This window comes from Polypterus senegalus, chromosome 14, assembly GCF_016835505.1.
Source record: "Polypterus senegalus isolate Bchr_013 chromosome 14, ASM1683550v1, whole genome shotgun sequence".
In the NCBI taxonomy this organism is placed as follows: Eukaryota; Metazoa; Chordata; class Cladistia; order Polypteriformes; family Polypteridae; genus Polypterus; species Polypterus senegalus.
Genome location: NC_053167.1, coordinates 6268189 through 6285506, shown reverse-complemented (window position 1 = coordinate 6285506; position 17318 = coordinate 6268189). Strand labels below are relative to the sequence as shown.

The 17318-nt window shown below is 38.0% G+C and overlaps 1 protein-coding gene across 1 annotated transcript in view; it reads right to left on the bottom strand.

Moving 5' to 3' along the window:
- The window catches only part of chd6 (chromodomain helicase DNA binding protein 6), a 235714-nt gene that overhangs the window by 160366 nt on the left and 58030 nt on the right, over nt 1-17318 (bottom strand). The window contains exon 3 of the mRNA XM_039735928.1: nt 15416-15491. Coding sequence (XP_039591862.1) covers nt 15416-15442 — 27 coding nt within the window. The 5' untranslated portion in view covers nt 15443-15491. The remainder of the gene's footprint in view (nt 1-15415; nt 15492-17318) is intronic.

Genomic DNA, 17318 nt, shown 5'->3' with positions numbered 1-17318 from the left:
TCATACATTATATAGTTTATGCCTACATTTTGTCATTTACTACTAAAATATGAAAAACGTTTGTTTTAAAAATGTGTTTACACAGATTAGTGTAGAAACGGAACACACATGAAATGCATGTTCCAAATAACGATCTATTATTTCTATTCTAAAACTCCAGCAGCTCACTCCCAGATAATCAATCAAGGCATGAACTCGGAGAAGTTTGTGCATGTTCTAAGTCGGTGGGGGGATGGAATAGCCGACAGCTTGCAGATTGTCTTTATCGGCACATTTAGAGGACAAAAGACACTGGCAGAGAGGTGCGAATGAATTTAAGGTAGGCCGGATCCACGAGTTTTTTCGTAGACTCTGGCAATTCTAGTATTAAAATAATATTTAGGTTTTACTGTATATAACCCGTGTGTTTACATACATAATTTCAACAAATCTTACCTAAGAGAATACAAAGGGTTTATGCTGTATAACTGCGGAAAATGTTTATAAGAGTGTGGGAGAGTTTATAAAGGCATAAAATATATAAAAATAACCATATAAACATATGTTTTTTACTTCGCGGATTTTCACCTTTCGCGGGGGGTTCTGGAACACAACCCCCACGATCGAGGAGGGATCACTGTATATATTTATCATACTGTTTGGGTTGAGACCAGTTAAAGGGAGTCATGCAACACAGTATAAGCACTTATCTATACTAATAAAAGGCAAAGCCCTCACTCACTCACTCACTCACTCACTAATTCTCCAACTTCCCGTGTGGGTGGAAGGCTGAAATTTGGCAGGTTGATTCCTTACAGCTTCCTTACAAAAGTTGGACAGGTTTTATATCGAAATTCTACGCGTAATGGTCATAACTGGAAGCAGTTTTTCTCCATTTACTGTAATGGAGATGAGCTTCAACGCCGTGGGGGCGGAGTTTCGTGTGACATCATCACGCCTCCCACGTAATCACGCAGTACATAGAAAACCAGGAAGACCTCAAAAGCGCTCAAGAAAACATGCATTATATAATTGAGAAGGCAGCGAAACAATAAGAAGCGAGTTCTGCTACTTCGGAAACAAAGCACGATGTAAACCTACACTTTAAATTAAGTTCATAGACAGGCTGCCGCTGGCGTTTGTAATTTAGTGCCTGCCCATATAAGGCCATCCGTCAGCGGCAATCCAATAGCAAACTGCCACGGGTAAATATTCACGGGTGAAGGACTGTGCTTATGGAGAGGAAGATGAGATGGTCAGGGTGGTGTTTGACACAAACTCAGCGAAACAGCCAGAGAAAGTTTTAAGTGCCAGAACTAAGGTAACATTAAATAAAGCTATGGACATAGCACGAGATGGCACCAGCACAGCTGGGAACCTTCGATGCAAGTACACCAAGTGGCTCACGTGAACTGATGCAGTGCACAGATAAAAAGCAACAGTTCCAAAGAGCGCTGAACAAAAACCGAATTACACAATTGAAAAGGCAGCAAAAAATATGAAGCGCCTGATAAGCATATTCATAAATGCAGCTACTGTGGAAACAAAGCACACGGTGGAAAAAGTCAATGTCCCGCTAAAGGAAGACAGCGTTAAAAAAAAAAAAAAGGAACTAATCGATGAATGAAACCTCTTATCTTTACAACGATTGACAAACACGGAATGTAACTTGAACACATCGTACAAATACGAGCCTGATTGAAAGAAACAATGATAATCAAATCCTTGATGACAGCAACATTCAATAACACTCACAAAACAATTACTGTATATTGACAATCATGTTACGTTATTTTTAAAATGTTCCCTTTTCTTTTTCATAACTTCTACTTCTCCACGATACACGGGTATATATATATAAATGTATATCTATAGCCCGATCTACAATACATACTTTAGCACAGACAAGCGGTGGCGCAATTGTAGAGTCTTAAGCCTCTAACGCCGACATTGAGGTTGATTCCCGAGAGGGGATGTACTGACTATGTATGCGCTACCGATTCATTTTACCTTCCCATCTCCTTGGTTTGGGACGTATGAAAAATATTAGGTTAACGCAGAATCATGTTACGTTATTTTTAAAATTTTCCCTTTCTTAGCACAAGCACAGTTGAGAAGCTTCGATGCATGTACTCCATAACGCGTTAAAAAATAACGCATTTAATCACACTTTCAATTCCAAGCAAACGGAACTTTTGTCAATGCATGATTTCCTGGTACATCCATTACACTGATGCACACATCACAGCTACAAAAATGTTAGAGTCGGAATAAAGCGCATTCCTACGACTGATCATTTCGACTACCCGAGCGAAGCCTTGATAAAAGCATGGTTTTGTGCACACTGAAAAGCAAGCAAAATTAGATGCATTACAGAAAGCGGACTTTGTGGCTCTTACTGGGGATCATTGGACTTCCGTGACCGTTAGTAATTCTAAATACATCTAATTACAAAATGTTCAATGATCACACTGTTTTAGTCTAATGTACAAAATAATTTTGGCTAATGTTACTCAGAGTTTAAAGAGTAAGCTGGTCAAATTACCTTTTATGTTTCTGACTTATTTTTTAAGAAGAAAAACTGCACTTTATGGTGAAATTTTGGTTATTATTATTTAAAGACAATACTATTCTGAAAATGTACTTAAAGTACTTAAACTACCACTTTATTTTTAAGTCTGCCCAATTTTAACCAGGGATGATATTTTTGTTTCTGTTTTGAATTCAAATGCAGTTTAAAAGCTTTTTTTCAGAAATTAAAACAGCTTCAGTTTACAATATTCATGTCCATGTCTATTATTTGATTCTGTAAGCCCACTAAAACCGTTTTAAAAAAAAAAAATTTGCGATTTGGGGCAAATTTACGTGTGTGATTACATACGATTAATCAAGATTAATTCTTACACAGCCTCTAATTAATTGGATTAATTTTTTAATCGAGTCCCACCCCTAATATATATATGTAGATATATATATGTAGATTTGTATACATATGTGTATATACAGTATATATGTAGATATGTATATGTTGTATATACAGTATGTGTATATATATGTATGTGTGTATATGTATATATATATATAACTGTATATATATGTGTATAGATGTGTATATATATATATGTTTATATGTATATATATGTTTATATATGTGTCTATGTGTGTGTGTATATATATATAAATATATATATATATATATATATATATATATATATATATATATATATATATGCCAGCAACACTCATGACAATTACAAAACATTTACATTGTCAATCATGTTACGCTATTATTAAAATGTTTCCTTTTCTTTTTACTTCTCGCTGTCAATCGCAGCTATTTTGCTATATATATATATATATATATATATATATATATATATATATATATATATATATATATATATATATATATATATATATATATATAAATAGATAGATATGACAACAACACTACTCATATCAATGACAAAACAATTATTAACAACAATCATCTTACGTTATTTTTAAAATGTTTGCTTTTCTTTTTCATAACTTCTTTAACACACTACTTCTCCGCTGAGAAGCGCGGGTATTCTGCTAGTCTATACTAATAAAAGGCAAAGCCAGCCCTATCACTCACTCACTCAAATTCTCCAACTTCCCGTGTGGGTGGAAGGCTGAAATTTGGCAGGTTCATTCCTTACAGCTTCCTTACAAAAGTTGGGCAGGTTTTATATCGAAATTCTACACGTAATGGTCATAACTGGAAGCTGTTTTTCTCCATTTACTGTAATGGAGATGAGCTTGAACGCCGTGGGGGCGGAGTTTCGTGTGACATCATCACGCCTCCCACGTAATCACGCAGTACATAGAAAACCAGGAAGACTTCCAAAAAGCGCTGAAGAAAACATGCATTATATAATTGAGAAGGCAGCGAAACAATAAGAAGCGAGCGAGTGACATATACAACCATGTTCATGAGTTCTGCTACTTCGGAAACAAAGCACGATGTAAACCTACACTTTAAATTAAGTTCATAGACAGGCTGCCGCTGTCGTTTGTAATTTAGTGCCTGCCCATATAAGGCCGTCCGTCAGCTGCAATCCAATAGCAAACTCCCACTAAATATTCACGGGTGAAGGACTGTGTTTATGGAGAGGAAGATGAGATGGTCAGGGTGGTGTTTGACACAAACTCAGCGAAACTGCGAGAGAAAGTTTTAAGTGCCAGGACAAAGGTAACATTAAATACAGCCACGGACATAGTACGAGATGGCACCAGCACAGCTGGGAACCTTCGATGCATGTACACCGAGCGGCTCACGTGAACTGACGCAGTGCAGAAATAAAAGGCAACAGTTCCAAAGAGCGCTGAACAAAAACCGAATTACACAATTGAAAAGGCAGCAAAAATATGAAGCGTCTGATAAGCATATTCATAAATCCAGCTACTGCGGAAACAAAGCACACGGTGGAAAAACTCATTGCCCCGCTAAAGGAAGACAGTGTAAAAAAAACCCGTGCATGCAGTGTGTCAGGTCTCAGATAAGTCAAAGTCAAAGTCAAAGTGAACTTTATTGTCATCTCAACCATATACAAGTATACAGATAGACGAAATTGCGAAGCTCAGGGTCCACAGTGTAACAACATGATATGCAAATAGTAAATTAAAAATAGAATAAAAATTTTAAAATTTATAATTAAAACACAAACAAACAAGACAAGACATTGTGCAAAGATAGGACAAACAAGTAGCAGCAATATTGATGTGTAAGATATGTAATATAATAAGTAAATAAATAATAAATAATAGATATAGATAATACAGAAATTATCAGTGTATGATAATAGTTGTTTAAGACGTGTGTAAACAATGACAGGTCAGAATGTTTCATAAATCCTTAGAGGTCAGTATGAGATTTTCAGTTCTTTGCAGGATAGTGGTTTTCATGTATAAAAGTTCTGTTTTGTAGAGGAGGCTGAGGCCGTGTGGAAGGTCCCAGGGGGCAGCCTGGTGTTAAGGAGTCTAACAGCTTGGGGGAAAAAACTCTCCTGCAGCCTCGCAGATTTGGCTTTGATGCTGCAATATCTTCTCTTGGATGGCAGAAGTGTGAAAAGTCCATGTGAGGGGTGTAAGGGGTCCTGCACAATGCTGCAGGCCTTGCGGACACAGCGTTTGTAAAATATGTCTTGTAGTGAAGGGAGAGGCACCCCAATAATGTTCTCTGCTGTCTTCACTATCCTTTGCAGGCGCTATGGTCGGATATGTTGCAGTTGCCATACCAGACAGTGATGCAGCTGGTCAGGACACTCTCTATGATGCCTCTGTAGAACATGGTGAGGATGGAAGGGGGAAGACGTGCTTGATTCAGCCGCCTCAGGAAGTGTAGTCTCTGCTGGGCTTTCTTGATTAGTGATGAGGTGTTATGTGTCCACGTAAGTTCCTCAGTTAAGTGCACACCGAGGAACTTGGTACTCCTAACAATCTCCACATCTAAACCGTTGATGCTGAGCGGGATGTGGGCAGGACGTGATTTTCTGAAGTCCACGATTATCTCTTTTGTTTTGTCGACATTGAGAGATAGATTGTTGTCTTCACACCATGCGGACAGCCATTTCACCTCATCTCTGTATGCTCTTTCATCATCCCTGCTTATCAGTCCCAGCACCGTCGTATCATCCGCAAACTTGATGATGTGATTGGTGTTGTGCGTGGCTGTGCAGTCGTGAGTCAGCAGGGTGAAGAGCAGTGGACTAAGCACACAGCCCTGCGGTGCTCCAGTGCTCAGTGTGATGATGCTGGAAGTGTTGTAGCCCATCCGAACTGACTGGGGCCTCTCTGTCAAGAAGTCCAGGATCCAATTGCAGAGGGTGGTGTTTAGGCCCAACCTGCTCAGTTTTACAACCAGCTTTGGAGGGATGATTGTGTTGAAGGCAGAGCTAAAGTCTATGAATAGCATCCTGACATATGTGTCTTTTTATCCAGATGTGTCAGGGAGATGTGAAGGGCAGAGCATATGGCATCCTCAGTTGACCTGTTTGAGCGGTATGCAAACTGAAGAGGGTCAAGGGAGGCAGGAGATTAGTCTTTATGTGTGACATGACTAACCTTTCAAGCACTTCATTATGATTGGTGTGAGTGCAACTGGTCGGTAGTCATTCAGGCATGTCACTGATGACTTCTTTGGCACTGGTATGATGGTGGTCGACTTGAAGCATGTTGGGACTGACGACTGGCTCAGAGATGTGTTGAAGATGTCTGTGAGGACACCAGCCAGTTGACTTGCACATTCTTTGAGCACAAGACCAGGTATGTTGTCAGGTCCTGCAGCCTTCCTTGGATTGACTCTGGATAGAGTCCTCCTCACATCTGTTATGGAGAGACAGAGTGCTTGGTCAGTGGAGGGAGGTGTTGCTTTTCTCGCAGGCTCTTTGTTCTGTGCCTCAAACCGTGCAAAGAAGTTGTTCAGCTCATCTGGAAGGGAGGCATCACCATCACTGCTGTGTGGATTGGGCTTGTAGTTTGTAATTGCCTGAACACCCTGCCACATACGACGTGTGTCTCTGGTGCTGCTGAATTGTTTGTTGATCTTCTGCGTATGCCCACTTAGCTCTCCTTATAGCACGAGACAGGTTGGCTCTGGTCACCCTAAGGGCGCCTTGTCTCCAGATCTGAAGGCTGCATTTCTGATCTTGAGCAGCTTGTGCACTTCTCTTGTCATCCAGGGCTTTTGGTTGGCTCTAGTGGTAACATCCTTGGTAACAGTAACATCCTCTATGCATTTGGAGATGTAGCCAGTCACAGAGTCTGTGTACTCCTCCAGATTGATGGAGTCACCATCCATAGCAGCCTCTCTGAAAATGTCCCAGTCTGTCAATTCAAGCAGTCTTGGAGAGCTGAAACCGCACCAACCTGCCACACTCTGATGCTCTTGCGGGCTGGTTTAGTGCGCTTCAGCAGGGACTTGTATGCAGGAACCATAAAACGCTGATATGATCTGAACAGCCCAGGTGAGGGTGGGGTAGTGCCTTGTAGGCGTCAGGGCTCGTGTAAACATTGTCCAGACAGCTTCCCCCTCTAGTTGCAAAGTTCACATTCTGGGAGAATTTTGGGAGAAATGACTTCAAGTTGGCATGATTGAAGTCTCCAGCAAAATGAAAAATGCCTCGGGTGCGTGTTTGCAGTTTGCTGATGATCTCGTAGAGTTCGCTAGCGCCTGGTTGGCATTTGCGCTAGGCGGAGGTAGACCGCCACCACCATCACGCAACTGTATTCCCTCGGCAGGTAGAAAGGCCGACACCTTACTGATAAAACCTCTATCAGCGGGAACAGTGTCGCGCAACTGAGGCAGCGTTCAGTACACCACTCTCTGTTCACATAAACACACAGTCCGCCCCTGGTCTTACCGGACAAAGAGGCGTCTCTGTCCGCTCGGAAGATGGTCAGTCCGTCTAGCTGGATTGCCGAGTCTGCAATGTTTTCCTGGAGCCATGTCTCAGTGAAAATAAAGATGCAGCAGTCTCTCATTTCCCACTGCTTGGCCCGCTGCAGCTTTATATAATCCAGCTTGTTGTCCAGCGATCGGACGTTCGCAAGCAGAATAGACGGTATCGCAGGTCTGGTGGGTTAGTTTTAGCCTTGTGCGAACACCGCGCGTTTACCTCGCTTCTGTTTCCGATCTCTGCGCTTGCGTTGCGCCAAGTCAGCTTCTCAGGCTGCCGAAGTAAGCAAAGGCTGCGGAGCGTCTCAGTCACCTCACTGGGTATTTCGGCGCAGTTTCTTTGGAAATCTAGCAGGATTTGCGCTCGTAAATGTATGTCTGCGTACTACTATCACTTAAATCTACTTTTCTACTTATACTAGTTAACAAAGACGAACAAAGATTAACACTAAACACTGCGGACTCGGGAGCTCTGTAAGCCGCAGCCTGCACGGGCGCCGCCATACTCTCAGATAAAGAAGACGAGCTGTTTATTGATGCAGTAAGAAACGAATCGATGAAAGAAACCTGTCATCTTTACAACGATTGACAAACACGGAATGTAACTTGAACACAACACATCCTACAAATACGAGCCTGATTGAAAGAAATAATGATAATCAAATCCTTGATGACAGCAACACTCAGTAACACTCACAAAACAAATACTGTATATTGACAGTCATGTTACGTTATTTTTAAAATGTTCCCTTTTCTTTTCTAGCTTTTTAACACACTACTTCTCTGCGACACGCGGGTATATATATATGTATATATATATTCCGATCTACATACTCGAATAATGGATACTTTATTCGCCATCAATGATTATTTTGGTAAAGCCATACTCAGTGTATTCATTAGATGAACGGTAAAAAAAGTAAGAGCGAGGGGAGGATGCAGGCTGTAGTGCGTCAACTCTATCTGAATTTGCGATCACATTTCAAAAATATATCTTTTCAAGTTCTATTTAGTCCATATTTGTCAAACTCAAGGGCCACGGGCCACATCCGCCGGCGGGTAATTATATCCGACCCTTGAGATCATTTTATATACTGTATTATTGTTATTAATGGCTCAGGTATATGAAGCGCTGGTAACACAATAAACTACAGATCCCATAATGCAGCGCTTCAGCTGCCTTGCCGAACACTTACCGCGTTAATCAAGTCTAGCTTATGATGCTGCAAGTTATTGTGAAGCTAGCTCACACGATGCTGGAGAGAAAAGTTCATTCTGAAAATAGAGCCTTTAAAACGATGGGAGGCTGAGTATATGTTTACTGAACCCGTGTGTCTCATTTGTGGAGCTAATGTGGCTGTAATTACAGAATTTAATCTAAGACGGCACTATGAGACAAAACATCAGGGTAACCTGAATGCAATGCAGAAGATACAGAAAGCAGAATAATTAAATAAAAATCTGACACTTCAGCGGACGTTTTTACCCGTGCACAATCACAAAGTGATTTCAAGTGAAGCTGCTTTTATGGGAGACACAAATGGACCAGTGCAATTTGCCCCACTTTCCCTGTTGCCAAGTAATGTTAAACCAAGTCGTCACTACGGTGTTCCCAAATACGCACTTTGCTGATAAACTGAGCGCACTGAGTTTGCACGGCGCTTTGGTGACTTTGAAGAATAAAAAAAGTCCGTCTACATGCGGCTCGAACCTTGTGCATGTTTGGTAGCACATATCTGTGTGAGAAGCTCTTCTCAGTGATAAAGACTAACAAAACAGCACACAGGAGTCGCCTCACTGATGAGCACCTGCAATCCATCCTGAGAATCTCCACAACACAGAACCTCACACCAAACGTAAACGAACTTGTTGCCAAAAAAAGATGCCAGGCGTCCAGCTCTAAAATGACATATGAGCAAAGACAACTGAATGATTTGATTTGTTATTGCTGAAAGGAACACATTTTATTTATATTTCCAGGTTTTGTTATGCAGCATGTTCATATTTGAATTTGTATAATTTTGACAGGATATATTTTTATGGAGAGCAAAATCTTTTGGGATATTTAAAATCTAAGTTTATATTTTATATAAAATTACCTAAGAGTAAAGAAATTTGAATGTTTGTTCTTTTAATGTTTACTTTATTTCTAACTTGTATAATTTAGACAGGATATATTTTTATGGAGAGCAAAATATTATAAGTTGTTTAAGGTTTGAGTTGATTTATTCAGGAATAATATTCCTGTCTGTTTTTACCATTCCTACCAAAGATATTTCTGTCTACTAAATAAAAATTCCTTCTATTTAAAATTTAAATAGAACTTGAACAAATACTGATAGTTCATAATATCCACGCAGACTTGCACGTAAGAGCGGGAGTCATCCATTTTAACAAGCAGCGTATTGCACTGATACGAAATAGCTGTGTGTGTATATATGTAGATATGTATGTATATGTATATATATGTTTATATATGTGTGTGTGTATGTATATATATATATGTATTTGTGTGTATATATGTGTGTGTATGTATGTATGTGTGTATGTATATGTATGTGTATGTGTATATATGTAGATATATATATATGTATAGATATGTATATATATATGTTTATGTGTGTGTGTGTGTAAATATATATATATGACAACAACACTCATCACTCACAACAGTGACAAAACAATTACATTGACAATCATGTTACGTTATTTTCAAAATGTTTCCTTTTCTTTTTCATTGCTTCTTTAACACACTACTTCTCCGCTGCGAAGCGCGGGTATTTTGCTATTTAATATATATGCAATCCTAAGGTGTAAATCAATACTCAGCAAAAATCTGTTCATTCAAATGAATGTTACAGTTATCATGGTTTTGATTAAAATAGGAACTTAAGTCATATTAGCCCCAACTTATGTCATTTGGATAAGCCAGCATACAGTCTCATCTAACAAAGTAAATACACAGAGTAAAATGACTGCAGCCTAAAATGTATTCTTTAGGTTCTTAAGGTGATTTTTTGCTCAGGTCAAGGTCCTCTCTAGGATTAAGCATGACAAAGCCAAATAACAGTGAGATGGGCAGTGCAGGCACAACACACACAATAAACAATGGAAAGCTGCCTTTATAGGAGCGTGTGGTTCTACCGAGACCCATAAAGTGAAACAACACTTGAGGAAAGTAACCTTTGCCTCATATGAACAAAACAGGGTACTCTCCATACAAAATTGGTTAAAAGATGCCCATTCTTTACTCATTATATACGCTGTCACACACATGCGCAAAAGAGAGGTAGCTAAAGGGCTCAACAGAAGGTAATTTCTGGTAAGACCAGGGGATGGCAGGGTGCACTAATCCTTTCACTTATCTCCCCACAGACCAAATACAGGAAATTCTGCCTGTCTCCCATAAGATCACCCTGCCCCAGAAGATGTCACTTGCAGACAAGCAGAAGAGCCACCTCCTAATGACGTAATTTCCACATCCCAAGTAGTCCTATCCTGATGACCTCATTTCCATTTTTCATTTTAACATGGCCTTTTTATAACTTCACTTTAACTTAATCCTGATACTCTGTATGTTCAATTCTTCATAATAACTATTCACAGTTTTCGGTTTCTTTGTGGTGGCGGCCTGCGCCACCACCACCTACTCAAAGCATCATGATGCACCAACATTGATGGACTGAAAGCCAGAAGTCTACGTGACCATCATCATCAGGTCCTTCCATGAAAACCCTAAATACAAAGAGGACGGTTTGACTTATGTTAGGTAGATTGTCCAGAGGGGACTTGGTGGTCTCTTGGTCTGGAACCCCTACAGATTTTATTTTTTTCTCCAGCCTTTGGAGTTTTTTTTTTTTGTTTTTCTGTCCACCCTGGCCATCGGACCTTACTCTTATTCTATGTTAATTAATGTTGACTTATGTTTATTTTTTATTGTGTCTTCTATTTCTCTATTCATTTTGTAAAGCACTTTGAGCTACATTTTTTTGTATGAATATGTGCTATATAAATAAATGTTGATTGATTGATTGATTGATTTCCAGTTCCGGTCCCAAGATCTCTCCTCTTTCTGTTTTTCAACTATATATTTGCAATGTTTCCTAACCTGTTCAGTTCTATAAAGACCATTTTTCTCAACTTTTGCATTTGCAGCCACTTTCAATTATACAGGAGGCTGCCCCAAACCTTTTCTTGTTGTGTCAAGGCCAGTTTATTTACCATAACGTTCATCTACATTTTCTTTACACTGACTAACACTGCATGCTTAGAAAAGCAGTATGATCATCGTGGACAGTTAATAAAAACTAATACACTAATAAAAAGAGAAATATGAGGGACCATAAAGTAGACTGAAAATACTACACTTAACAGACATGAGTAATAAAATAATATGCAATCTTTAGAACAGAGTGATTAAATTAACAAAAATAATAACTATAGTGGTTCATACTCCTATGGTATTAGAGTTATCGATTGTCTAGAATATTCAACATTTATCTGCAAATAAATGGCTATATGGCTGAAAGTGATATTAAGCAAACTTTCATACTTGCACCTCCACAAGATAGCCCATGTTCACCCCTTCCTCTCCTTTTCTGATACTGACAAACTTATCCATGCTTTTATTATACCCCTCACTGACTACTGTACAGTAAACCCTCGTTTATCACGGTTAATTCGTTCCAGACTCTACCGCGATAAATGAATTTCCGCGAAGTAGGATTCTTTATTTATAAATCTAATATTTTCGCAGTTAGAGCATAGAAAACCTTATTTACAACCTTCTAAATACGTTTTTTAACATTATTAGAGCCCTCTAGACATGAAATAACACCCTTTAGTCAAAAGTTTAAACTGTGCTCCATGACAAGACAGAGATGACCGTTCTTTCTCACAATTAAAAGAATGAAAACCTATCTTCCTCTTCAAAGGAGTGCGCATCAGGAGCAGAGAATGTCAGAGAGAGAGAGGGACAGACAGAGAGAGAGAAAAGCAAACAATCAAAAGTCAATACGTGCTATTGGGCTTTTAAGTATGCGAAGCACCGCAGCGGCCGCAAGGAAGGGAGCAATGTGAAGGTAATCTTTCAGCATTTTTTAGAGGAGTGTCCGTATCCTCTAGGCAAAAAGCCCCTCCGCTCACACCCCCTCCGTCAGGAGCAGAGAATGTCAGAGAGAGTGAGAGAGACAGATAAAAGCAAACAATCAAAAATCAATAGGTGGTGTTAGAGCTTTTAAGTATGTGAAGCACCACATATATCATTGAGGAGTTTTATTTAATATGTAATACGTGCTCTGATTGAGTAGCTTCTCAGCCATCCACCAATAGCGTCCCTTGTATGAAATCAACTGGGCAAACCAACTGAGGAAGCATGTACCCATTGTCCGCACAAATCCACGAACCAGCGAAAAATCTGTGATACATATTTAGATATACTTACATTTAAAATCCGCAACGGAGTGAAGCCGCGAAAGTTGAAGCACAATATAGTGAGGGATCAATGTAATTCTCTATTAGCAGGTGCACCTGCTAATCTTTTATCACCACTCTAGCTGGTTTAACACTATGCTGCAAGAGTCCTTACACAAACCCATAGCAGTGAGCACAATACACCCAACCTGCTCCAGTTTCACTGGCTCCCTGTATCTTATAGGATGGAGTATAAAATTCTATTAATTATCTATAATGCTTAAAATGACCTTGCATCGGACTACATCAGTAACCTCCTCCATCAATATACCCCTGGACGCCGACTAAGGTCCATCAATTCTGTCAATCTTGTTGTGTCTCAAACTAACCTGTTCTCTATGGGTGAGAGAGCCTTCTGTTCTATTGCACAAAGATTTTGGAATGATTTCTCTAAATTAGATAAGTTGACACAGTTAATTCTTTTAAAAATACCACATAAAACTAATTTGTTGAAGAAGGAAAATTTATTTATCATGGCATTCTGACCCTTTATATCAGTGTACCCTTTCTGCTCAGGTGCATTTTTATCACAAATTATTACATCTTGTAAAAGATTACATCTTGCCTGAAGATGGGGCCTGAGTTGCCGCGAAAGCTTGCATATTGCAATCTTTTTAGTTAGCCAATAAAAGGTGTCATTTTGCTTGACTTTTCTCTACATTCATAATGGCTAACACAGTACAACACCCTACTACAATCACAAATGATGTTATTTGTTCAGGTTTCTTCATAGTACTTTTATTTATTATTCTGGTTTACTGTCATTTGTTTTAATTCAAAGATTTGTGTTTACTGTATTAATCATTACATATTATTTTACGCGGATATTATTTTGTATCCTATGTTGTACATTTAAACGTATCTGCTTTTTCCATTGTTCATTTTTAATATATATATATAAATCACTCTGAGCATGGGAAAGGTGCTATTCAAATAAAATGTACGGTTATTTTCACCAAGGGCTTCTTAGTACCATTAAGTGAGATACTGCTGTAGAAGAGTTTTACAGCAGACTGCATAGACAGCAAGAAAGACACTCACACTTTCTGTGCAAAACACAGAATTAAAGCAACATTAGTTAGCAACATGAAATGCTGAGTAACACCTCCCACTGTAGTGTGCCTCACAATGAAGCACTTGCTCAATTTGTCTTTAGTCCTCAATGTATATTATAAAAACAACCTTTTAGGGTGTTTAAATTTCAAGCACAAAAAAAATCCTGCTGCACAGTGATATTCTACATGGCAAGCTAGCATTTCTCTCTGTTAATTTTCAGCAAGGCTTACGTAAATATCAATCTTTTAATAATGCAACTTACTAAGCCAACAGAAAATAGCTTATGTTTAATAATGCTATATTATTATATAATACAACAATTCAAATGTACCAATCCACTTGTTGGGATTTTCAAGTGGACAGGGTGTGGGGGTGTGTGTGTGTGTGCATGCTTAGCATACAATAGTAGCCCTATCCAAAACAAAATTTGTTAAGTCTTACTCAACGCACAATAGCACATATTTATTGAATCATAACCTTGAACAGGTCAGTTCTTGCAGTTTGCTGGTTTACAATTGGTGGATCCACATATTCCCAGGCTACTTAATAATTAAGTTGAAATTATTTTGTAAGTTTCACAATCTATTGCAGAAAACTATAAACGATGCTGTAACAGTGCTATTTAAGTGAACCGAAAATCCCAGCAAACACAGGGGTACTACATCAATAGGCAGCTTCGCCAGCTGCTGTGAGGGCTGCTGGATGAAAGTGAACCATAAGAAGCCAATAGGATCGCTATCAGCAGTGTCTTTTTCTTTTGCCGCTTCACTGCACAACTGGATTACAATTACACCCATCGTATTAGTTTTCTTTGGATTTATGTTCTTGTCCTGTGCTCACTTTGTTCATGTGATTTCGTCTTGGTTGGAAAATGACTTCAGCTGGGAGTGCTCCCAACTTGTAGAAATCTTCACATACATTGGCATCATAGTAGGACAACACCTCCATACCTTTCAGGGGGCTGTTCACAGGGCAATTCATTTTATAACTATACCATCATCTGTTTCTAAAAAACTGGACTGTATCATGAGTGTTTGTCATTTATCATTTTGTGCTTAGTGTTTTCTTGGATTTTTTCTGCAACTGTAATATTAATCATTTATTTGTTTATTAGCAAAATCATACACACAACTTCATTATAACAAGTTAAATCTGGTAAAAATTTCACTAAATAAATGCTGAACTATGTACTGTACTTTGGAGGATGCCACACATCTTTTTCTCAGCAACCAGTTTCACACATATGATTTCCCTGTGCAGTGATCATTCTCTCTCACGTTTCTCAAACCTTTTTACACCTTATTTAGTGCAATAAACTTAATATACGGTAATTACAGATTCAAAACAAATTCACGTATTTTTGCATTCATTCATGTGCCTATAACCCCCTTAAATCACAAGGGAAAATTTATACATATAAATAAAACACCATGCCAAAGTTTTATTTTCTGACAAGAAATACTTTCAGTAAAATTACTTTGTTTTTACCTGCTTTTCTTTCTTCAGTATTTTCATTAGCTGTATTCTTTTGTATTTCTTAATTTACCAAGAAAAGTCTTGACATCTTAAAAAAAAAAAAAGGAATTATGACATTAATTAAAATCTATTTTTACCGTTATGCACATATTTTAAACTTAAGAAACAATGGGGATGGATATACTTTAAAACAGAAAAAGGATCAGATGTGTGTTTTAGAATTGCATTAATTTTAAAATACCAATAATACTATTGCATTAATGCTAGAGCAAGAAACAATGAAATAAATTAAAGCACATAGCTAACTGTGTACTTATTCTTTAAAGCATTACCCAAGCATTCTGAATTCAACAAAATTTTTACCTAGAGATGATAAAGGCCATTTGGTTGTTACTGAAGATACCTTACAAAAATAATTAGAAAACCTTCTAATGTTAAGCAAATTACAGTCATTTTTAAAAGAACTGAAATTTTCAAAAAAAAGTAAACACAGATACAACAGCAGAATGCAAGACATTTCTAGTTGGAAGAACTCAATATCTATTTATAAAAGATATAAATTATACTTTTTTGTAATAATTTCAGTGTTCTATTATTAACATTACAAGGGTGATATGTCCAAAAACATTCTAGGAGCTCAAGTAGCTTGAATATCTCAGGGGAAAAAAATGAATGTATAAGCAAAGTGATAATGGATGCATCAGGATCATAGATCAAACATATCTCCGGTTTTATAACTTTATAAAGAGTTAACAATGGAAAAGTATTCAAAAATTTTCTAGGAAAATGAGGATTGTATTTCAAGTAATGCCAAAAACATGCAGCTGCAAATATATTCCTCTAGTTTTCTGGACACTTGAGCTAATTTGTAGCTGACCCACTCTTAAGGGAACAAGCAGGTAGTAGTGATGGTGACACTTTTTCTCTATGCTGTTGCCCACTTTTCACAATGAAGTTAGGTATCTTTTTCAAATAATGCACGCACACTAGAAAACTGAGGTTTTATAGCGCAGTTAGTATTTAAGGTATGTGCTTGGTTCAACATTCAGCAACCAGCATGTATATGCTATGCAGGATATTCAACAATACAAATAAACAATCAGTGAGTCAGACATGAAACTTGTACTTGCATGAGTTCGGTACTCTAGGGATTATACATGTAACATCTACCAACATGCAATAGACTTGAAAACTGCCCATGGTCAAATAACACAGATTCTTCAAAAAAAAAATGTGGAATAGTACATTTATAAATAACAAGAGTGTAGGAATCCAAAAAGCAACATCTACCAAGTGGACATGTACTGTAAACGTAGTAGGAAAAGCATTTTCAGTGACACTAGAAAGAAACATGAATGATGAAAAAGTGATTTTCAAGATTTCAGCCATCAATCAATGGCTTTAATTAACTAACAAATGTGTGCAGGCAACCCAACATATGCTAAAGGTACCTACCACCTTTACAAGACGTTTAAGCCTAAAGAGGGCTGCTAGTGAAGCCAACACAGGCTAGTACTTGGTAGGGAATTGAGTACAATTAGGATAAGTGGGACTCTGATGCTCAAAGGACACAAGTACTATGGAAATATATCTACATGAATATTTCCTGGATATTTTTTATATACAATCAAACACTGGATAATAAAAATACAGTATGAATGGAAATTAGAAAGTATAATATTATTATACACTTATTTTAATTAAGCACTTGATTTACTGTGATTCTGTACCTTATAAGACATTATTTTTAAAGTTTACTGTAACCACACCAATATGGTTTAAGTACTGTTAAGCAATGAATTGCACTGAGCCTTAGATACTTAAAACACAGAAATACACCAATATGCACTAAGTCATATAGGACATAGTTGACAAAGATACTAGACAAAGACAGCAAAATGCCAAACAGGTGTAT